This window comes from Chaetodon trifascialis, chromosome 13 (genome assembly GCF_039877785.1).
Source record: "Chaetodon trifascialis isolate fChaTrf1 chromosome 13, fChaTrf1.hap1, whole genome shotgun sequence".
In the NCBI taxonomy this organism is placed as follows: Eukaryota; Metazoa; Chordata; class Actinopteri; order Chaetodontiformes; family Chaetodontidae; genus Chaetodon; species Chaetodon trifascialis.
In genome coordinates this window covers 16,047,637-16,071,492 of record NC_092068.1, presented here as the reverse complement: position 1 = coordinate 16,071,492, position 23,856 = coordinate 16,047,637, and the positions used below count along the sequence as shown (strand labels likewise).

Below are 23,856 nucleotides of genomic sequence, written 5' to 3'. Positions count from 1 at the left end.
TTTCTTAGAATAAAAAAACAAAAACAAAAACAGAACATCACCGGCACGCGCTCCGTCCTGCTTTATCAGACATCCCGGTGACGTATTTCCGGTTAACTGTCAAACTTGGAGGTTTCATGTCAGTCGACGGGACCACAGACCAACCGACGGACTCTTAGGCACGGCAGACCGAGGTAATACCTAAATAACACATTAACTTTTCTGTGTTCCAGTTGCCACATTTCCCCTCCAGACCTGTTTTCTGCTTGTTGAATCACTTTCTAGACATTATAATGTTTCTGACGTAGTTTTGTCATTGTGTTGTTTACCAGCCTAAATTTATCATTGTTTACTCTGTGACAGCTGATGTTGTTACTAGCAGCTACATGTGATAAGCCGAACTGTGGCAGCAATCGTGAAATCACTGGAAGTCCTTTCTGGTGAGCTCAGTCATGAGTTTAGTGGCCTGTCGTGTTTTCTTGTTTTTATTTATGAATATTTGTATCAGATTATTGATTCGAGATTTGCGTGAAAACCTGAGGATATTGGTGACACGGCTGCCGACGTTTTTAAGGGTTAAGTCCTTACACACCGCCTGGTGTGTTATGCTATGTAATACGTAGACGTAGGAATGACATGTCATGCTTTATGAATGGAGTTTGGTGTTTACAAACGGCCCAGGTGAAACACTCTGCGATGAATTAACGAACAAGTGGGAAATTTCCCGAAGCCGTAGTCCCTGAAGGCCTCACTAATAACTGCAACAAGCACACCCTGTCCCACAGAAAGTGACAGGTGTGTGTGTGTGTGTGAGGGAGAGGGAGAGACTGAGAGAGGGAACCAGGGGGTGACTGCTGAGATCAAGTGTCCTTGCCACAACCTGTCATAAAAATAGTCAGAGGAAGATCAGTGTGGCACAGTGAGACCGCTCTGGGAACAAGCTAGCATCTAAAAATCATCTAAAGCCTGTTTGTTGCCTAGTTTGCCCTCCTTTCCTTTCATGCTTTAAAGCTTGTGTGATTACAGAGCTTACACATACCAGCAGAGTAATCCAGGGTCAGGAATAATGATTAACAATGAGCTTCAGTGCTAAATTCTGTAATGCAACAACGTCCGATTGCAACAGTGCACTAAATTCTATACTTACTTGCTAACTTATTCTGCCGTTATTTGTCAGTATGTGCTGTGTTGGGATGTATGCTTATGATGGGAGAGGGGCTTTGTTTAAGGTCTGACAGCACCTTGAACATAAACTAATCACCATATCAGTGGCGATATCAGTCGTATTATCTGTTTTACAGGCAGTCAAGAGAAATGTCTTTTATATTTGACTGGATCTGCAGGAGCTTCAGCAGTGTCTTGCAGCTCTTAGGTAGAGTATTGTGCATGATTATCAACATTGTTGTCCAACTTTAACCACCAGATACAAAATAGATTGCCATTTGACATACAGAGCATCAATTCTTAAACAGTCCAAACAACATGGTGCTATTTGACATTGCTGTTTTCGTTTTATCATCAGGGCTGTACAAGAAGACCGGCAAGCTCGTGTTCCTTGGACTCGACAATGCTGGAAAAACAACACTCCTGCACATGCTCAGAGATGACAGGCTAGGGCAGCACGTGCCAACGCTACATCCAAGTACATCCAGCGTTTTGACATGTTGTCAGTTTACCGATCAGCCTTGTTTTTCTTGCTTCATCACTTATGTAAAGTCAGTGCTTCCCGTCTGTCCTCAGCATCCGAGGAGCTGACCATCGCTGGAATGACCTTTACGACGTTTGACCTTGGAGGTCACACACAAGGTGGGAAAAAGGAAAATGCTGTTTAGTGCACTGGCAGCTACCGCTTGTGTGTTGCATGATTACTGAAACTGTGCTGCTCTCACAGCACGAAGGATCTGGAAGAACTACCTCCCAGCCATAAACGGTATAGTCTACCTGGTGGATTGTGCTGATCATGAGCGACTAGCAGAGGCTAAAGTTGAACTGGATGTAAGTTAATTAAATTGATGTCACTTGTATATGTCACACATAACACAGTTCTTTTTAGCTTTCGCTGATAGGGATGCTCTCTGTCTGCAGGCCTTGTTAACAGACGAAACCATCTCAAATGTCCCGGTTCTCATCCTGGGGAATAAAATCGACCGTCCAGAGGCCATCAGTGAGGACGCGCTCAGAGGAATGTTTGGTCTTCATGGACACACAACTGGAAAGGTAATGAACACATGGTATTGAACGATGTAACTGAAAGCTGGAGTTTAATTTTTTCTGTTTTTGTAGCCGTTTGTCTGGTGGAAAGTGGTAGAAACATAAAAAGGCATATTTGCTATCATCAGAGACCGAGCTTTCTCTGCTTTGTGGCTTCAGTAAATAGTGCATTTGTGCCCACGTTTCCTGGTCGTTCAAGGACATTTTCACTGCATAATAACGACAGTGAGCTTCACAGATCTCGCAAGGCCAGACCTACTTGCCTTTCTGCACAGAAGGAAAGTGTTACTACACCCACTGTTGCTCTGAGAAAGTTAAAAACTCTGAAATATATGAATTTTGAATTCAAATCTGACTTGCCAAGGGCAGGGATGACTGCTTAGATCACAGCTGCTCTTGTTAAATGCAGTGGCAGTGGGGGTTCACTATGCTGTTGAGAGGCATTTGGCACATTACCTGTAATGCAAATTTTTCATTGTTAGTGTAAATCTTGTTTACCACCTGCTGCTTCTCAGCAAGAGATGAGCAAGATGAAACAAAATGAGACAGCGAAGGGAAGCAGAATGCAATAGTGAGCTGTTTGGAAAGCCTGTGTCAGAGATCCATATTATTGAGTCAGACTGCAGGGCTACAAATATCATCTGTGCTCCACCCTCTGTTGTACATGGTGCTGATGTTACAGGTTTAACACTGATGGTGTCCACGGTAAAAGATGTCGAAATGTTTGTGTTGTGAATTAAAATCTCTGCTTTTGGATGTGTGTGTCTTTTCAGGGCAAAGTGTCACTGAAGGAGCTGAATTTGAGGCCAATGGAGGTTTTCATGTGCAGCGTGCTGAAGAGACAAGGCTACGGAGAGGGTTTCCGCTGGCTCTCGCAGTATATTGACTGATTCGCGTTCTTTTAATAATCTCGACCAGGTTTACCGTGCTGCCTGTGCACAAAGACATGTTCCACACAAAACTACCTGCCGTAGAGAGACATTTTATAAAATATACCATATTTAGGACTTTGTGCTCTTAGGGAATGTGTTTCATGTAGTGTTCTGTGTTCATGCGTTCAAAGAAATCTGTGTTTCATATCAATCATGCTGCAGTGAGTCAAACTAGGAATCCTCAGTCTGTATTTTTCAGGTTGAGTATGGAGAATAATATTCACGGTGTGGTTTCTGGCTTAACTTAAAGCCTGTAGAGAATTCTGTGTGCCATATAGAACATGTCATCGCTGTGAACCAGTTTCTGACCCGGGTGTATTTTTAGCTGCTGGTGTAGGCTTACAGTGAAGGTCAATTTGTTCAACACTCTGGAGTTACTCTTCCTTGATGGAGGATAGATCTTATAATTATATCTTTATATTTATCCTGTTTCGTTGAAACTAATGGGAATCTTGAAGTACCATCAGTTTTTTCAAAGAACATAATTTTTCTGGAAAGTGCTGAAGAGATTTCAGTGCCATATTTGTTAATGAGAGACGTGTTACTAGAGTATCCTGCTACAGACGGTTCTGCTGATTGCATGTTTTTTTTTTAATGAATGAAGGGTTTACCACTACTGGCCAATTATATGAATGTGACCACAAGTGCATTAACTGACATTTTGCTGCGAGGGGCTTTATTTAATAGCACAAAATAGTGGTATATAAGTGCAGGAAATGTTAACTGCATCAGCACAGCTAGGTGATGTAACAAACTCATCCCTGTTCACAGTGAGGATGCCAAACTACCTGTTTTCATGACGGTTAATTGCTGTGAAATGACTCGAGTACTTTGTGATTAGTGGCTGCTCACAACATGCAGTGATATTATGAGAGTACTTGGGGGGTGCCTAAAAATAGGGCACGCAAAAGATGCATGGAATTACCTCTTAGCGCAATATTATACATTATTTTTTATATAAGCTCTTATTTATATTTTGAAATAATAATTTGGCTTGCCTTATGTTACATCAAGCATCGGGCTCTGAAGTAATGTATCTGTTGCAAAAAGGTAGGTCATAATGTTATATAACGTGTGAAGTTTGAGCATAATAAATATTTTTGACAATCCTTTCACTCTTTCTTGGCATCGTAGTTTAGAATTTCTTACTGGAAAAGGTTTGATGCAACCACTTGCAAACATTACTAAACCATATTATTATCACTATACAGTAATAATCTGTTATTATATAGAATTATTATCAATAGATATGGTCAAACATTAAAAACGTGCTGCTCGGAAATAATGTATTTAAATAGGAAATAAGTCATTTTGAACTGAATAAAAACTTAACTGACACCACACAACATTTCCACTCTTTCCTTTAAAACTCCTAGTTTTAAATAGTACAGTTCACTAAAACAAGTGAGTCAGTGTCCTCTACAAGTGTTCACGGCTGTGTTCCCATAACGTGAATATGTTACTGTCAGTGTCAGGAGGAACACATGGAAGCCATGAACGGAACAAGCAACCATATTCCCGCCTCCTTGTTTCCCATTGGCTCGAACGTGGTCGTCGTTTACATTCCTACCAATCACATCAATAGGTTGGCGTCGTTTTTCCTTCGTGGGCCAATGATACTGAACCAGGAAGCTAGGTGACAGAATTTCCGTTGGTAAACACTACAGTGAAGAATATATTAGCGATTAAACATTAATTTGTACTTGGACTCGGTCTGCCATACTTTCTCAACATGGAGGTTTGTTTTATTGTCTCAGCACTGGACTGTAGCTTCTTTTAATGTGCTGCTTTTCAACGGTTTTACAGTGCCTTCAAGTTGCTGAACTAGACATATCGGTAAAGTTCATCTACAGCGCTAACGACATGCAGGTAAAGGAGGTAGAGAGGTGTTGCTGTGTAGTCAAGCTGTCGGAGGCCTTTTCACCAAAGAAGTCTGCGAGTTGCAGCGGAGTTATAGTCCATCCCCAAACTGGAACAGTGATATGCACTGGCGCCCCGTTTTCCCGTTTCATTGCCGACACAGAGCCTCTCTCTGCAGACCGCAGGCTCCTGTCACCCCGCAGCTTCAGTGAAAAACTAAAAATCCGCGTCAGCTTTCCTTCTGAGCCAGACCTGGACAGCAGCCAGTCTGCACAGGGAGAAGCACTCTCACCCCACAGAAGCAAAACAGCACGCAACCGGGAAGTTTCAGCCGAGTTACTGATGCTGGTGAACTGCCTGGAGTTCAAACAGGCTTTCCAGGCACTCTTCCAAGAGGCTGAGCAGTGGCGCTTCCACAGTGACGAGGAGGAGGATGAGGAGCTGATCAGAGATGCTTGGTTCCTCAGCTGGTTTGCTGTTCTCAAGACAAGTGTGGTGGCACACAGGAGCCCAGATTCAGGCACTATCCCCTGGCAGAGCAGCTCATCTGTCCAGAAGGGCCACCCGGTTGTGGCATGTGGCTCACCTTTCGGCTCCCTCTGCTTGGATCTCTTCATCAGCACCCTCAGCAGAGGTATCATCAGTAACCTCGCTGGAGAGGAAAACGCTGTCATCCTCACAGACGCCAGGTGCTTGCCAGGCACCGAGGGCGGAGGGTTGTTTTTGGCGAAAGACACAGATGATGTGCGTCTCATTGGACTGATTGTATCTCCGTTTGGCTGGAAGGCGAACGAGTGGATAGGCCTCACTCTCGTCTGCTCCGTCCACTCGATCTTCAGGAACATCATCCGCTGCATGAGCACTCAGGATCCGCTCCAAGATGTTTGGCTCAATCCAGGAGAGGCAGGCCTCCAAATATGCGCCACAGCCCATGAGTCAAAAGCTGTGAAATACCCCACTGTGTGCTTTGTGGACAGTGGGCAGTTCTGGGGCTCGGGAGTTGTTGTCACCTCTCAGCTGGTTGTGACCTGCCGTCACGTTGTCAACGGGAAGTCGACGGTCACCCTGAAGTTTCATCACAGGAACAGGTGACAGCACAGTCATTGCCTCTCAGCCCTTCTTATCTTAATTGTGGGGCGTCAAACACACACCCTCCTCTGTACACTTCCACCAGGTGTTTTCCTTTAGCATTTCACAACTTTCCTAGTCTTTTTTTTTTTTTGCCACTGTGCCATTTTTTTTTGCAAATGACCACATATTTACATTTTTAACACAGCATCCCAACTTTTTTAAAAACAGTACAGCCGGCACACCAGCACAGTACCAGGAGACCTGAAACTGGAATATCTGAACCAAAGGTCACTGAGGAAAGTATTGGTGTGAACTAATAGCTTCAACCCTCAGTAAAACATAGTGAGGGTTGATTAATGATCGGATGAACTGTTACATTGTGCTGTTGGTTTAACTCTCTCTGATTCCTTTCCTTTGAAGGCCCTTACACACCTTCATTGGTGTCTTCACTTACTTTGAATGACTGGACCTTTTCTCAGGACCATAATATAATATGTGATGTTTCGCTACTTGTTTTGGCAACGTCTTTTCCACAGAGTCCACGATATTGTGGGTGACGTGCTGTTTTCCACCAAAGCATCTTCACCCTTTGATTTGGCTGTGGTGCAGCTGAGAGACTCCATCACAGAGGCTGTGGTCCCTCGAATGGCTCGGAGTTTCAATCCAGGTTGTGATATCAGTCTTGTTTAGCGGAAACAATAGAATTGTTTTTTAGAGGAACATCTTGCGTCGTATTCAGTGCCAGAGGAGATCACAGTTTCTTTACACTAATGAAACTGTTCTTAGACTTAGACTTAGACTTCCTTTATTGTCATTGCACAAAAAAACACAGCAGTGAGATTTTGGCAACAAAATGTCGTTGCTTGGCTTCTGGATTACAACAGAGATTGAGATTGATGTTCAGTTTGGTCTCTCTGCCTCCAGGTGATTCTGTAGTTGTGGTGGGATACGGTGGGTTGGGTCGCCGCTGTGGTCCGTCCCTGACCTCTGGTGTCCTCTCCAAAGCCATTAAGTTGAATGACCTGCCTGTCATGCTTCAGACCACCTGTGCAGTGCAAGCAGGGGCCAGCGGGGGTGCTGTGGTGCGGAGACGCTCAGGAGAGCTGCTGGGTAAGAAGAGACCCAGCAAACACAAGAACATATACTCTTTTTGATCAGTGGGGGGCATATGATGTCCACAGAAAACTGCACTAGAACAACGTACCAGATGTGTGGAGAAAAGGCAGCCATACACATGTGAATGCTCTTTCTGTACGGCTGTACGTTTGCAATTTTAAGAGGATATAACAGTTATTTGCTATTTTGCAGGTATTGTGTCCAGCAACACGAGGGACCTGGCTGCCAAAGTGACCTATCCGCATCTTAACTTCAGCATCCCAGTGACCATTTTCCAGGGGTTGTTGCAGCACTTTCAGCAGACAACAGATGCCAATGTTTTCAGGGTGTTGGACACCACAGAAGAAGAAGTCAAAAGGGTGTGGAGGCTACAGTGTGATCAAAGCAAACTATAACAGAGGAGCCAAGCACCTTGAGACATGCTTGAGGAAAAAAGTTAAATCAGTATGGCGTATATGCAAAATCACATTAGGTAGTCAAATTGATATTATATATAATTTTTTAAACAAAACTGGTGTTTTCAAATATATGACTTTATATGTTTCGTACCGCAATTTGTAACAAACACAGGTACAAAGTCACAGATATGAAAGAGCAAATGCAACTAAAACAGGAATCATTTATTCTTTAAGTTTGATACCCAGAAAAATGAAGTGAAGAATGGGAAATGTTTAAAAGTAATGCTAACAGCCAAGTTAGGGTTGCTGCGGAGATTGCTGTGTTGTGCTGTAACGTAATTAAACGACTAAAATAGTTCATTCTGGTGATATTTCAGTGTGTGCTGGGTGTATTTCTGTACAAAGTCATCACAATATACCCACATTATAACAACTAACATGTCAGAGGAACATAAATAGAGCTACAAGGCTGAATAAAGCAGTATTAACTAGCCATATTTCTATCTATGAAAAGTCACAAAGGATGACACAAAAGAGTGCATCAGGTTTCACACCTAACACCAAACCCTTCTTTATTTTACAGTTACAGCGCCAAGACAAGACCATACACTTTTCCTGGAAGCATGTGTGAGGACTTACACCTGGTCCTGTTACATATGGCTTGTTTTTGCCAAGCAGGAGGAATATTCAGCATAATCAGCTGACAGGTTGCTGAAAATGATTGGTCCCTTTGGGTAGCCAGAGGCCTTGCTGTTGGTATCAGATATTCAGACATCTGTTGGCTGGCTTACCCACTCACAGCTAACACATTTAAGGTTTCACCCACTGGGACATTACTGGTACTGATTTCCATTATCACTGAAACGTGAAACTGAGAAATGACATTTCAGCAGATTGGTTACTGTCAGTTTTTACAATGCTAAGACAAGCGGTCTTGGCCTGGGCCCCAAGGATACACTGTAACATACCGTAAGGCTTTCGTTTCACTGTTCCCACACTGAATAGTTCACAGTGGAGAGTCCCGGGGAGGCTGAGGGGAGAGTTTTCTATAGGCATTGTGCTGTTAGAAGTGCTGATATGCAGACTTGAGCCTGTATCTCATTTCTGCTGGTTTCCCATAGCTATAAGCTGCACTCCACTGCAGAGTGAGGTAAGGCAAGAGCAGAAGTGAGCTGACAATAAGGCCTTCAGTCTTAGAAATGGAAATGTGAAGACAGGCTACAAAAATTATGTTTGTGAATGCAATGTGTATTAAAATCCATCAAATCACCCAACTGGTAGATTTTACCTGTAAAAACATCAATCAAGAATCTGTGTTTTAATATTGTTAAAACGAGGAAACCACAGATATAAAGAAAGGGATCACATTTTATTTCCATGCACAAAACTGACCGACTTGTGTTCATGCATCATGAATTACAGATATTGCATGGGGAGGATTTTTGCTCAGGGACAGCGATTCAGTGATGATGTAAGATGTGGTAATTAGAGCCTGACCAATATTTCAGCACGGCTTATATCATTTGACAATTCTGGCTTATGACAATCACATTGCCGTTTTGGTCAGCAACAAAAAACAGCAGTGCAGTCAAATCTGAAGATCACCAAAGTGGGGAGGCTTCACCCTCTGGATACCAGAGGCCTACATACCAAATTTCATGATAGTCTATCTTTACTAGCTTTACTACTTCCTCTCCAGAATAAGTTATACTGACTTTGGTCATCCCTTAACTCTGATCGCTAGATCAAAATTCTCTTTGTCCAACCCTGACCATCATTTTCATTTACCATCAACCTCACATGAGTTTGTCTTTGCAAATATTAGCATACTAAATGAAGATGGTAAACATCAGCGGGTTACCATTGTTATTGTGAGTGTGCATGCAGCATGCTGAAATTAGCATTTAGCTCACATCACTGCTGTTCCTTGACACATGCAGCCTCACAGAAGTGCACAGCTATAGACTTAGTTAAAATTCAAATGTAATTATAAACATCAGTGTTAAAAGCTCTAGTAAGTGTACTCTGAATATGCAAACCATTGTTTGTCTTTTGATGATTTGGTGCACAAAGAACGGTTAATAACAGCCATAGCCTATGATGGCATATACAGTCCATACACTGCACAATTTCACTGCTCGAGGATCATGACGGTGCTAAAATCAGAGAAGGAGAGAGAACAAAAGCACAGACTCAGATGTACGGTGGCCAGCTGGGCCACATAGTCCAGTTTATTTTATTTTATTTTTTTTATTAAACACAATAATTGATCCACATTATGATACGATGTACACTTGTCAACTAAGCAGTATATTCTGCTAGTCTTTCAAGGCATTGATAACAGGACTAATAGGTGACAATCTGCCTTCTGATACACACATTATATACAAGCTAAAGAGTGATGCGTGAGAAACTTTTTTTTTTATAAGTTATGAATGAGACAGAGCACTACTGTCACATATGAGCCGAAGCGTATGACATGAAAACGGTAAAGTCGAAGGGTGCTTTTCAATACTCTAATGTTGTTTCCTCTCTATGCCGCCTAGTTTCCTGCATAACACGAAAACGGGTTATCTAAAATTTAGCTAATCTGCAGTAAGAAAAGATGAAAGAGGCCAATTTGGACCATTGAAATGCACCCAGTCTTTCTCCATTTTTTATGCACGCACATGACAAGCACCTGCGACTGCTTAAAGTCTCCATTATGCATCAGCTAAAAACTGCTCAAAGATGGTTCAAAGGACATACAACAGAAGAGAACAAAGATTCACAAGTATGGGCGACATAATTCTTGACTCCAGACCCATAATTTCTTAATAGTGAAATTTCCCCTCCCCCTGCCCATTTAAAGAACATCCTGTGACATTAAATACCCCCATAACATATGCATCTTCCCTTTCCCGACCCCTGCAACCCTCTCCCTCGCTTTTCATAAGCCAGTGTTGTTCTGAGTGTGAGAGCTTCACCACGTCCATCTCTTTGCAGGATCTGTGTGTGTGCGTGTGTGTGTGTTTGTGTGTGTTTGGGACCATAAAGATGCTCCTGTCGAGAGGTTGGACTACATGTTGGCCCTTTACCAGATATAGCCCCCATCATCCACCTCTCCCACCTCTCCCTCTTCCTCTTCAGCCTCCTCTGCAGTCTCCTCAGCCTCTTTCTCTTCCTCATCCTCCCATCCGACCCCACTGCCAAAATCACCTGAATATGCCATTTCATCATCTGTGCCGAGACGGAGAGAAAACATTCAGATTGAATTATCCACTGCGGACGTCTTGTATATTGTAATGAATTATGTTCAGTATGCCTTCTTCTCAACTTTGATGGAGTCCTTTCTATACCAATGAGAAAAGCTGAAATCAATTTAAAACATTGACTGCAGTAGCAAAAAAGGGGCATGTGTTTGACTTTGTCTGGATTTTAATAGCTATTTCTAAACCTTGCCAGGGGACCCATTCTTATCAGGCGCAGGTTCAGTCCAACCAGTCCTCATTTATCTTGAAAGACTTTTCTCACAGCGACAAGCAGCGCTTTAGAATGCAAATGACTCCGGACACATGAATGTGGCACTGGTCCCTGCAGTGAGTTATGTTGCAGTGAGCCTTAGTCCTTTAACATAAAGGAAGCCTTGTGCACAATGCATGTGGGGGTGCTGTGCAGAAGTGGGCCAATCCACAGCAGACTTTTTTTTTTCTTGCAGCATTCAGCTTTCAAGTTCAAATTCTATTCGTATATATTGACAGCTAAAACCTACTGGACTTACCGCAATCTGGTTTGCCACGAATCCTAGATCCGGCTACTTCTCCTCCATTTTGGTCAACACACCAGCACTCTCCCCTGTCACACTGCTGCTTCCTGTAGTAGCCGTCCTCATCACAGCTGGGAATGAAGCGACCTGGCATTTACATGGAAAAACACAAATAAGAGTCAGGCAAAGCTACTTCACATACCCAACAAGACCCTACATACTGCATAATCTCTCCCAACCTCATGAATCATGCCTCATCACACATGGCACCGAGCCCGAGTGAGAATGTAATGCATGCAGCATGTGTGGCCGCCAATTCCATATTCCATGAATACAAATATGTTCACGGAACAAGATAGGGGTGAATAAATATTAAGTCAGCATATTGCAGCTTATTGGGGTGGTGTAGGTGTGTGTGTTTGTGTGGGATGCTGGCTAGCTAATCACTATGGGATAAGGGAGGACACAAGATTGGAAAGTTTTCAATTTCTACAGCCTGTGTTCACACATGAGAATGTGAAAAAAGAAAAATACACTGTAGTTGCTTTTACCATGGAGGCAAAACTTCACCTGGTTGGGTAGCTTTTTCCAGAAATGTATGTAGTAACATTGAATGTTTCAGAGGCTACTTTTAGAATAATGTAAATACGGACAAAAAAAATATGTGTGACACAAATAAGACGGGGCAAAGCAGAACTGTCTGTCCAGTCTTTCAAGGGAACATCTGAGCGTCGGGCTGGCAGACTGCCCCCTGCTCGCCGCTCTGTGTCCTTGGAGAGTCCTGACTCAGAGCCCAGTCAGCCAGCCAAAATCTGCAGTGCGCACATGCGTGCACACATGTCCGGACACACACACATTCACATATTCACCCACTCACACGGACATGCAAGACACACACTGATGGCTGCTTTTCCTTTGCCGTCTGTCAGTATCAAGTTCTAATCCACAAGACTGATGAGGGACTAATCCCCGCCTCTTGCTTGTCATCTGCTTGATGAAAACCCTCGAACAGGACAGACCGATCCCGTCGGGCTGGAATGCTCTTCTGAAAAGTCAGATACCTACCAAACTTTCTCTTGCCGCCGTCGAGTACTTGGATCCTCTCGAGCTCAGCCAGGCAGGGCGGCTCTTAAAGGACCAGAACAAACAGAGACACGATTAGATGCATTAGATGCAGAGAGAATGACTTAAATCTGGCAAAAACAATAACAGCTAAAGGTGAATTCTGTCCTCAGTGTAGTCATTGTTTTCTAATGACTTTAAAATCAACTCCCATGTATTTCCTTCCCAACCAAAACACTGTATGAGCTTGGGAACCTAGACCTAGTTTCTGCCTGGCTGGTTGGCTGACAGGTGCAATCTCTGAGTGCTGTGGGAGAACCAGACTGTCAACAAGCAGCAGGAATGTTTTCAGCTCCTTGCGGTGACCGCGTCACCCCATGGGGAAGGAGCAGGATGAGACGGAAGACAAATGGTGATGGACCAGCACGCAACACAGAGGTGGCTTCACCTGGGGGCTCCTGAGCGCCTTGAAGTTTGAACACACGCACCGAGGGGAATATGTCAGCACACAGTCACGTGAATGTGTGCAGAGCCCACAGACCTGACATCCTGCCCAGAACACTCACTCTCTCTCCAGAAGCAGAGGCACCACTCGGCAGTGGAGACCTTGCCGTCCCTGTACGAGTCACAGGAGTTGAAGAAGGGCCGGATGCAGACCTCGTACTTGTCCAGGTTGATGGCAGCCAGCTCGGCCTGGTCCAGGTACAGATCGTTATTGGTGTCCAGCTTGGAAAACATCCAGCCTATGGAGTCCTTACAGCTGGCCACCAGGCTCCTGTCCAGCACTGCAAACACAATGACAGACAAACAAACAGGGGACAGCTGCACAAATGGATAATGAAACCATGCCAGTGTGCTCAGAAATATCTCCTGTTTCCAATGCAAATCCACCCTTTTTAATTTATTATTTCATGTTACCAGATTCAACAGAAAACTGGTTTATTCTATGAAATCTCTTACAAGGATGTCCCACTTCAAACTTTACAACCTGGGCAAGACCCGGTGCTTTTCAAGTGCTAACTTGTAGCTGACCAACTCCTGAGGCACACTATCTCAGCGCCTGTGCGTGATGCAACGTTATCTTGATCCATCGTCCCAAAAGTATTTTGAGGCCCCGTAGAAGCATTTGGTTGTAAGATCTATCCAGTGAGAGCTGCGGAAAACATCAAGGTGGAGGCTTCACCAACAGAACCACAGGGCTTGTGAGGATTTTATTTTCCCTGTTGGCCTTGTTTTTTTTTGCCTCTACAATTGCAATCATTACATTGTACTGTTACTGCTGCTACATCTTGAGGCAGAAAATGCCATGTGAAAGGCCACCAGTTCATTTATTTCTGAGACAACAATGAGTTGTGGAGTGTGAAATCGCCAAGAACTGTAGTGGCGACTCTTATGTTAGCAGTGGCTCCCGGCAACAACATCCATTGTCAACAGTGAGATATAATAAAAGACATAACCACTTGTTTTGTCATTTTCTACGGTAGTTTGCTTGTAACTTGAGTATTGTACTCCCTCTTAGTGCAGTCAGGTTTCATTAAATAGTAGCTCTAACCTGATGTGGTGCTGGCTGCCGTGGTTCTGGCCCCAGGCTTGCTATTGTTGTTCTGCTTGGCATTGGTCTGCAGTAGCTGGAACCAGTCCCTCAGACGCTCCCCGAGATCAGCTAGATCCTGCCCAGTACAGCTCTCTATGGAGGCCAGAAAGAGAGGAAGAATACAATATTTGTTGCACATATTCAGATTGTTATAATGACTGTTGTACTTATTGTGTGTGTGTGTTGTGTTTGATCTTACCATGCATACTCTCCTTGGATATCGGGGCAGCAGTCGGACAGGGACACAGACCTGTACACTTCAGTGTAAGATCCTTCCCAGTAAGACACGCCTGCTGCTCCAGCTTGCACTGCAACACATAACACACACGAATATGCATTAACACAGACACACTGGTGACATCGACAAGGGGACACAAAGGTGAAGTAAAATGAGTTATTGCCGCAACACAGATCAAATATTCATGAGGTGACCGACTGTACGCCTTAATTCAAATCTGAGAATTGCTCCTGAATGCGCTTTCCCACCTCTGCTTGCACGCAAGGTCAGGAATAGTGATCCAAAAGACAAAGCATAAATCAATAAACACGCAGGATTCTGTCACCGCAAGCCACCAATTGGTCCTTCTGAGGCCATATATCCCGGCTCTTTCTCTCTGTTTTTCCCCTGAGAGTCTCCTCAGCTCCAAATGTGCAAAGTGTATGTCACTGTTTAGCCCACAATGCACAGTACACTCAGTTAGCACATGCATAACACAAAGTCAAAGCTGTGAAAAAATCTACCAGCTCCAGACTGATGCAAATATTGTTATACATATGTGCTGCAGAGTATTTCACTGCAAACATTTTCACACATGTCTGGTAGCATAACCTGCATTGGTTATAGCCGTCAAGACTATTTTAGCAATGCTTACCAACACAACATATGCTGAATCTACCCGTGCATCATGAGCATAAATTTAGCATCTTTCTTGCGGGGGATGCTGCACAGCTCCAATGCTAATGATTTCCACCCTCAGCTACACCCAATGATTATTTCTACCATCACTTCTTTCCTTTTCAGAGAAATGCACAAGCTAATTACACTAATTAGTCCTAAGAAAAATGATTTTTTTCTCTATGTTTAAACTTAAACCTGCATTGATTGCTTTTTTTTGCCAGCAGTGAAACACAAAAGCTGTGAACACAGTACTGACATAACACCTAAAAAAGGTTTCTGGTGAACCTGACGAAGGTAGGTCCAACATTTACCCTCCTTTTAGCTTTGTTTTGGTCTCCACCACCAGAAATACTTCACTGTTTAGCTGCTAAATGCTATTTCTGGTTTGTCATTTGATGTCTCCCAATTCATCTCCAAAAAGAAGACACATTGGTGCGTATGATTTCAGGAAATAGATATGTGAGGTGGGCATGTTTGGAAGACGAGCTGATAGGGCTGAATAAAAATATGTCCCTGTTATCGATAAATACTCATTTATGAGGCACAAATAGGTTTCATTGATGCAGTCTAATACAACATATCAATCCAACCTTCACGAAGCTTAAAATATTTTCCTTAAATTAGTATTTTTATAATCTCTACATAATATTCATAGTTGATTTTATTCTGTATCCTTTTCTTGACCCTTCCGTGGCACTGTTTTTACTGATTTTATTTTTTTAATACTTGCTGGTTTTAACAACTTAATTTCCCCGGTGAGGGATCAAAAAAGTCTTATCTTATCTTATCTTATCTTATCTTATCTTATCTTATCTTATCTTATCTTATCTTATCTCTAGAGAGCTGGTGATTCAACTTTACGGCCATTTCGGAGGATGTAGTTTGTGGTGCTGTTGAAGCGTAGTCAATAATACTGACATGTTTACTCTTCACCTCTCAAAAACATTATATCCGTCATGAAGGCAGGATAAATTTGCTCGGAATTGCTCACTGGACTGCACAGTTTTCTAAAATTATACAACTAAATGATCATATACATAGATAACATTGAATTACTGCCCAGCCCTATGGGTGTGTATATGCTTCAGTGTACCTTTGAGGCGTAGTTGTGTCCGTCTGATCCACACACAGGTCCCGTGGAGGAGATGGGACAGGGCTGACAGTTTCCGTCAGGAGACCTGAGAGCAGGCTGCTTCAGCCTGGAGGACAGAGGACACACTTCAACCTCACAAAGTCCAGCTGAGACAACTACTGTGCTAATTCAGAGAACAGACACAGCAGCACCAACCTGGACAGGAAGCAAACAGCACTCCTCTATGTTGTCTGAATGTATTAGCTTATCATTAAACAGCAGGCAGTCGCACTGCACTGCTGCACAAACAAGCTTTATTTTCACCACTGTGGCCGACAGGGAAACTCATCCCAGACAAGCACAAGCCACTGACTGCAAACTTTGTGTTGTGTTCACCTTATGCACGAACAGAGAAGATTTTTAACGATGTGTGTGTTTTGGGAGTTTTGGGAGTCAGTTCTCGCTCAGGGGCTGCACACACTCACCTGTGTTCGAGTTTCTTGCGGTTGACGCACACAGCTCTCTGGTAGCCCTGGGCGATACAAACCTTGTGTCGGCTGCACTTAACCTTTTGACAGGGGTCCTTGGTGGTGTCTACATCTGGGGAAAAACAGAAAATGACATGTATACTGTGGCATCCTCGCAGCTTTATTTTTTACCCTCTTCTCTGTCTACCCATCGGTCTCAAATCCCAAATCTCTCCACTCTATTTGCTCAGCATAACCTGAGAGTCAATCCAAATTACTGTTGGTCTTGCACTGTAACAATTCTTGAGGCACTTGGTGTTGTGAAAATGAAAAGATCTTCGAACGGAATGAAGCAGATTCATTTGTTTGTAACGCAGCTGCGCTTGTTTTGAGCTTTTGTAAGAACCACCTTTGGGATCATGTAAATACAGTTTTTATACAACACTTTAGGTGACCTGCAAAGATGAATATTTTTCACGATGTAGGTTGAAGCCTGCATGGCTACCTCGCTCTGCCCCATCCATCACACTCTCCGCTCGCACCTAATGCTGGACCTTGTGTCAGCGCCTCACACACACTCATATGTCACAGCTGTCTATTCCTAGCAGGCCGCCTGGAGCCCAAACCTGGATGTCACACTCTATTCTCTTCATATCCCCCAGCCTTTATTCACCTACACTATCCATCAGTACAGTACAGCACAGCAGAATACAGTTTATTCACAGACTGCTATTGCAGGTTTCATCCATATGACAGAGGTGCTTGTGCTCAACCCCTGCTCTTACTGTATCCTGTTTTATGGCACTGTTAGAATTTAGCAGGCAGGCTTATGATCTCTCTTGTCCTCTGCGCTAGCTGAATACATTAATGCTGCCTACATCACAGGATTACTGAAGCGAACCGACAGATATCTGATTTGAGAAGCAAATCCAAAACAATACACCCCCCTGTCATGGCTGAGCTGGTTGTATAACTGACTGACTGACTGCTCTGACTGAGAAACACTGAGGCTCGGGGGCATTAATGCCCAGATGCAGACTCCTCATCCATTTAGACCGTCAACAGTGGAGCCTTATTCTCTGGTCGCCCTGTATCCCAGTTGGCATTGAGATGTGTAGAGTATCTCAGTGTCTTGTTCTTTCTCAACCCTCTTCTCTTTTATCACTGCTAGAGCCGACCGATAGTGGATTTTTTTTTGGCCGATGCATCACCAGTATTAAGGAACAAAAAACTTGTTTCAATGATATAGAATGGACGCAGGATATTTTACAATTAAACAATACATTTTAAAATGACATCTGTGCGCTGAAACAGGAAACTTCAGTAGAAATTGCATCACTATAAATGACCCCAAGTTTTCATACCGGTGCATACTGGACAACGTGCACACCGATACTGATAAATCTCCAATGTATGTTAGAGCAGTATCAGCCGACTGATATATCGGTCGGGCTCTGCTGCCTGCCTTTTTCTCCCTTGCAGGTTTGATGTTTCACCCCCCCATCTAGTTAACACCAGCGCATCAGCAAAGTCAGGGTGCAGCAGCCAATTAAACCCTAATGATGCCTCCAGACACAAAGGAGGACAAGGCGATTAAGGTACTAATGGGGATACACGGCGGTAGGTAGGGAGGGTAAGTACACAAAACTATATATTTTGCAACCCATCCAGGGAAGATTGAACCAACACTTAAGCAAAAGAAATGAAAAGAAGCAGCATATAAACAGAGAGCAGATAATCCTGCCTTCTAATAGCAAAACATTTGTAAATAAATCTTAGCGAGCCGCTACAATGCTGGCACAGCTTTGTGTTGTGAGTACAGAAGCATAAGGTGGCTGCTTGAGCCTCATGTTAACTTAACAGGCTTCCACGGATTAAAGCAGCGCCTGCGATGATGACGTTTCCATAGCAACAGGCTCTCCGTGGTCCGGGAATCATTTCTGGGTTGACTGTGATTTGCAGCTCAATCTGGTGTTTCTGAGAACTCTCTCCCTCTCTGCTTCTGAAACCCCCATTGTGCAATCATGTCTATCAATCTAGCTTTCCTCCACCTTTTCGCATTCCTTTGTGTTCTCCTCGTATCAGACATCACTGCATATTCTTGTTCTTGCTCTGCCTGCTTTATTTTCCTTGTCACATCCACTCTTTCTTTGCTCAACCCGCGATGCACCCACCTACTTCCATTTTTACTTTTCCAAAGTCTCCTTCGGTATCAAACTAATGCCTGCAGCGGTAAACCTCTCTTAATTAGGCTCCCCGTGCTTCAGTCTAATCCAATCCAGTTTTGCATGAGGTTCATCCCTTCAGATTGAGGATAACGGAAGCAGAGCTCAGGCCACAGCCTCATCATTAACCCTCTTATCTACCATTTACACACTCAGTTCCTAATATCATCAGTGCTACTTTGTTTTCTAGGTAGCAGACATGTCTCTGGCATGTCTATAATTGTTAGTCCACGTGATGCAAAAATAGGTTTGAACTCTCACGGTGACAAACATAATCAGCAAGCCAAGAAAATGAGAATAATGGTCTAAACATATTGTCACCTGTAATGGTGCCAGTGGTTCACACATCCAGCAGACACAGAGTTAGCAATGTTAGCATTCATTTGGAGTTGTGTTTTGTCCACCTGATGAATGTAAGACCAATATTCACACTCCTTTAAGCTCTATTTTGGTCTCCACCATCTCCTGAGAAAAACACCTGGTTGCTAAATGCTACCTAAATCTACATGCAGCAGCTGGGTGCTAACTTTGGCTGTCTGCTGTTTGGTGCTGATCATCTAATGTTGATGACAATGGTGAGTCTGAACTAAAAAAGCCTCCATAAAAAAACAAAAGTCAGGTTGTGATACTCTGTGGGTTTGTGACTACAAGTGAGACCCTTCAAATTACACATAGCCAACTGATTCATTGTTAAAGGAACAGTTTCAATGTCACGTGGATAGATAAGTGAACTAAATATATAACTAACTAAATATATAACTAGAGCAATGACAATTGTTAATTAGCAAAGTACTGGTAGGTGTTTTTTTTAAACAGAGCCAGGCTGTTTCCAGTCTTTATGCTAAGCTAAGCTAATCACAGGTGTTTTATATTTAGAACTCAGAGATGATATTGGTGTTAATCTTCTCAACAAACTCAGTATGAAAAGCAAAATGTCGAACTATTCCTTCAAAAATGCTAAGAAATATCATATAAAACTTATTGGTGCGGCTTTAAATCTCCTGAAAGCACTTCCGTAACCACAGAATGATCATGTAAGTGAATAATAATAGGGAAATAACTCAAATTTAAGCTAAGATTCGATAAAATGTGAAGATTTTATTGGAGCGGAGAGAATCAGATTGGCTGAAACAGATTCGGTCGCAAGAGGATGATGTGAGGCATGTCTTAAAAAGATTAGCTTTAAACACGAGGGGGGCTGACTCCCCTCTGGAGCTGGAGAAACACGCTGATCCCCTCGCAGCCTTGTTTGTGGGGTTTTGAATTTGATAGAAGCAGCCCCAGGTGGCCAGAGGAGGGAGAGCGAGAAGGGGTGACACTGGACAAATTTGTGGAGTGTGAAGGTGAGAAGGGCAGCAGAAGTCCTTGGAGGATTGAAGCGGCTGTTTTTGGAGGTTGAGAGTTGTAGTGGTCCAGACTCGAGATGTGTACAGCTTGTACAAGGAGCTGGGCAGACTCCCTGGTGGGCGAAGAGTCTGATTTTGTGGATATTGTGAGGTAAAAAAACATGTTAATAGCGGTGAGAGGTCTTACAGAGGGCAGGATTTTTTCAAAATAAAAAATAATAGAGTTGTTTGCTCGTCTTGACATTAAGTTTTGCGCTGGCGGACGGACATGCAGCTGAAGACTTCAACAAGGCGTTTGATGAATATCTACCATATACTGTATGTGTATGTGTGACCTACCCAATCTATCAACAGCCTCGAGAGGTATCAAACTCTTGACCTTGTGGAGTGTGGACTCAGCGTGTTTTCCTATCTCCTTAGAGTCTGCCATTGATTTAAAACCATTGATTTGCTGAAAGTGTCCATCTACCTGGCTTCTGTGATAAGCTTCTGGAAAACAAACTACGCTTAAAAGTGTATATATAAAAGGATCAGGCCTTCCATGAGTGCTGTACGCAAACACTTGAGTGTTAGTGTGTGTGTGCATATACACTTGTTTGTTCTTGCAAGTCCAAATTACAACCGTTCTCCTGCAGTGTTTACTGTCTTAAGAGCGAGGTGATTCAATCAGTTGCCTGATTGATGAATTGACTGTAGAGATCGACTGCAAATTACCCTGACCTCTCCCTCACTCAGCACAGCGCTGGCTGAAGTGGAGTGTGGAGCCTGAATGCAAATTTCCCCCTCGGCCTGTTGTTGGCGTTGACTGTCTGTGCGTTAGGAGTGTTGACAGTTCAAAAGCTCTGACTTCCCCTGCAAGGCGATGCCGCGGTCTGGGCAGCCTGGCTGAGAAATGAGGCCCGCGGGCTCATCTGAGCTCAGGAGTTAAGACATCACGCTGATATAGTGATGTCTCAGAGGGACAAATCTCCTCTTTTTGCTCCTTCGCTTCATTAGGCCACTCATAAAGGAAGGCAGATCAATGGAGGGAGATAGCACACTCGTGTCAAAATGAGAAAGGGAAATAGATGAAGGGCTTTATGCTGTGTGAAATGAAAGTAGCGAGATACTATTCATCTGACATCCTGAGGCAAGCATATAAAGCTTTGCGAAAGTTTCATAAAAGCAGGAGCACACACAGTTGAGCACCTACATTATAGAGATTCCACTGAAGCTGATCTATGCTGCCGAGGTTGACTGTGAGCCGAGGCAACAGACATTTCAACTTTACTGCCACACAAGAGCGCCAATATCGGACGATTCTGCGAAACCCATTTCAACCCAATTCTGCAATATTGACAAAATGGCAAAAATTCTCAAGGTTAGAAAGACTGTGGTTGTGGCAAATCAGTTATAGTTAAGGTATGGTACAGGTTATGGTAAATAACACACTTGGTTAATGTTAGGGAAAGTTGAGTGGTTGTGATGAATAAAGATTAATTGCACATCCACGACAGGACATGAACACACCCACACATCCCGACCTCCGTGCCCTTAATTCTCACTGCACAGTAAAGGGCACACTGCTTCCTGCATTAGCACTGAACGTTGGCACAGGAGATAAATCATAAGATGCAGAACTGTCCGATATTGATGAAGCTGGTGGGATACTGGGCTGGTTATTTAAAAGCATTATTAATGTTAATTAGATAAAAAATGTCACAAAGCCAGATGGTCACAACCTGTTATTCCAAAGTTTGGATGTTCTCAGATACAAAGAGTGTCAAATTAACATATAAACCTAAATAAGTGGCCTACTGTATATGTCCTATATGTAAGCATCTGCCTGCTGCATACTGAATGCAGCTGATTACATATGGGGCAATGAGTCACTGAATGATGAAATGAATTTAAATCATATGCTGTGGCCCTGACAGTCATCTCTGTGAAATTTTGGACCGCCACGTTCGATCATCCTCAATCCTCAACGCTGACAGAAGGAGAGAAAGGCAGCATTATTTTGTGCAATTCTATTATGGAAGCAAAGTAAGAAAAATACGGAGCTGGAAGATGCAGATAATAGAAAAGACCTTCAGCCACAACATGTAAAACACTAGTGATATCAAAACAAGCTCACTAATGACTGATTCTTTTCTCTACATCTCCTTTGTATTCTTGCTCTTTTTGCTGTCTGTGACAATGTAATTACCCCGGTGTGGGACCAGTAAACCTATATCTGACCTCATTTTATCTTATTTTATGACAATTTAAAACGGATTTTTCGGCAGCAGCCAAGTGAGAATTTGCACCGGGGAGCTGCTCAAACAGCATGACAGCAAACTAAAATTTCCTACATGCCTGAAATCCAACCAATCGTCCAAGAGCCAGCTTGGTGACAGTTCAGATAATTAATCTAGCACAGTGACCCGCCTCAAAATGAACTCCAAATGACAACAGATCTATCAAATAATTCGTCCCCAATCTAAAATTAGTCCGGTTTTAAACGGCACTCTCCACCACCATCATCAAAGCACCAAACGAGGGAATATCTTTTGGAAGAATGGTGATTAATCCTGCCAGCACAGTTCAGAGTCTATGCCAAGGAGCATCAGAGCTGCTCTGGAGGCTCTTGGTAGCTTATTAACAGACCTTTTGGTTTTTCCTTTAGTTTGTCAACCATCTGTATGTTCTAATGCTGAAAAAACACACTCACTGGTTGAGATCATTAATGTATTATAAGCTTAAAGAATAGCAGATTTTCTTAGTTCCCTGATTTTAGAGGTATAAGGTTTTCACCTTCGATCAAATGAAGTGTTTCAAATGGAATTTCTCTGTAGTGTTGTCAGTATTTCTGGAAATGAAAATGACTGTTTCAGGATGTATTTGTTCATCAAAGACTGGTTCATTTTAAATGCTAAAACATGAATGAAGCCCTTCAAATAGATCACTGACATATTAAAGCACCACGCAGCTCATTACAGCGTCAGTGCATCCTGTTTTTGTGCTTGTCATTTTGCAGACTATGATGACCTCCTCTTTGTGTTCTTCCAAGTGAACAAACAGCTTTACAGACACACAAAGACACTTTTCCCTTCTCTCTAAGGCAACTCAACATGCTTCCTCCCCAGAGTCCACAATTTCCTTATCACCAAACTACCCTAGAGTTGGCAGGAATAATGTTGATGTCAGTTGCTTTAGACTAAATCAAGGCATATTAGCTCGCGGCCCTGTCTCACTCTCTTCTCATGCTTTTACTTCTCTCTCTGGCCTTTCATTGTAAACCATAATTAGTCCTTCATTAAGCCCTTGGAAATTGCGCTAATGGACTCTGCCATTCAGCCCACTTCATTTGAGCTGCAAATCATGAGACAATGGTAGAGGACACGACTCTGTCATGACTTCACGGTGCAGGGGCTCAATTATGGCTGGAGTCGCAGCAGGAGTCGAGGACGAGACCTCAGACAGTCTCGAGCGCGGCAGAGGAAGAGAAAAAGGAGGAGAGCACAACGGAGTGGTGATGGGTTGAAGTCTAGCCAATGTTTAGTGTCTCCTGGGGGAGACACATCAGATCCACTCAAGGAGATAAAACAGAGCGCTAACATCCTTCAACCTTTTCGCTGAGGAACCACTACAAGTGTGGACAGCGAGCGGCTGACCCCAGAATACAAACACAGAACATACGCGACGCCGCCGAATACGATGAACCACTGACGGTCTGGGGAGCATCACAGTTCAAATACAGGCCACACATTATGTCTCCATGCTACAACACGGGCTAATGACACTCAGTTTCAACACATCACATGGCTTTGGTCACCGCATTAGCATGCACCCCCAATGCAATTCTAAATGATTTGGCCTGTATGAAATTATTCGTACATGTGTGAAACATGTTTGTGCC

The 23,856-nt window shown here is 43.3% G+C and overlaps 3 protein-coding genes across 3 annotated transcripts in view; 2 read left to right on the top strand and 1 right to left on the bottom strand.

The window, feature by feature from the left end:
* Positions 1 to 100: 100 nt before the first annotated feature.
* On the top strand, positions 101 to 4,237 carry sar1ab (secretion associated, Ras related GTPase 1Ab). The gene is made up of 7 exons (XM_070978278.1): positions 101 to 173; positions 1,281 to 1,351; positions 1,502 to 1,621; positions 1,720 to 1,785; positions 1,871 to 1,974; positions 2,065 to 2,196; positions 2,964 to 4,237. The coding sequence occupies exons 2-7, from the start codon at positions 1,294 to 1,296 to the stop codon at positions 3,078 to 3,080; spliced, it is 597 nt and encodes a 198-aa protein (XP_070834379.1). The 5' UTR covers positions 101 to 173; positions 1,281 to 1,293; the 3' UTR covers positions 3,081 to 4,237.
* Positions 4,176 to 7,937, top strand: tysnd1 (trypsin like peroxisomal matrix peptidase 1). Its single transcript, XM_070978277.1, has 4 exons — positions 4,176 to 6,070; positions 6,590 to 6,720; positions 6,978 to 7,163; positions 7,362 to 7,937. Exons 1-4 carry the CDS (start codon positions 4,902 to 4,904, stop codon positions 7,562 to 7,564), a joined length of 1,689 nt encoding a protein of 562 aa, XP_070834378.1. The 5' UTR covers positions 4,176 to 4,901; the 3' UTR covers positions 7,565 to 7,937.
* Positions 7,938 to 9,767: 1,830 nt separating this feature from the next.
* Positions 9,768 to 23,856, bottom strand: part of spock2 (SPARC (osteonectin), cwcv and kazal like domains proteoglycan 2) — a 28,444-nt gene continuing 14,355 nt past the window's right edge. Inside the window, exons 3-10 of the mRNA XM_070977611.1 lie at positions 16,424 to 16,538; positions 15,960 to 16,065; positions 14,168 to 14,276; positions 13,927 to 14,061; positions 12,941 to 13,159; positions 12,378 to 12,440; positions 11,328 to 11,459; positions 9,768 to 10,786 (exon numbers count right to left, since the gene is read on the bottom strand). Of these exons, the coding sequence (XP_070833712.1) occupies positions 10,641 to 10,786; positions 11,328 to 11,459; positions 12,378 to 12,440; positions 12,941 to 13,159; positions 13,927 to 14,061; positions 14,168 to 14,276; positions 15,960 to 16,065; positions 16,424 to 16,538 (1,025 nt within the window). The 3' untranslated portion in view covers positions 9,768 to 10,640. The remainder of the gene's footprint in view (positions 10,787 to 11,327; positions 11,460 to 12,377; positions 12,441 to 12,940; positions 13,160 to 13,926; positions 14,062 to 14,167; positions 14,277 to 15,959; positions 16,066 to 16,423; positions 16,539 to 23,856) is intronic.

Bases quoted from the DNA above. Each gene is read 5' to 3' on its own strand.
- tysnd1 (XM_070978277.1), top strand. From the start codon at position 4,902: ATGTGCTGCTTTTCAACGGTTTTACAGTGCCTTCAAGTTGCTGAACTA. The intron at 6,071-6,589 runs GTGACAGCACAG...TCTTTTCCACAG, and splicing joins AAGTTTCATCACAGGAACAG to AGTCCACGATATTGTGGGTG. The intron at 7,164-7,361 runs GTAAGAAGAGAC...GCTATTTTGCAG, and splicing joins ACGCTCAGGAGAGCTGCTGG to GTATTGTGTCCAGCAACACG.
- sar1ab (XM_070978278.1), top strand. From the start codon at position 1,294: ATGTCTTTTATATTTGACTGGATCTGCAGGAGCTTCAGCAGTGTCTTG. The intron at 1,352-1,501 runs GTAGAGTATTGT...TTTTATCATCAG, and splicing joins CAGTGTCTTGCAGCTCTTAG to GGCTGTACAAGAAGACCGGC. The intron at 2,197-2,963 runs GTAATGAACACA...GTGTCTTTTCAG, and splicing joins ATGGACACACAACTGGAAAG to GGCAAAGTGTCACTGAAGGA.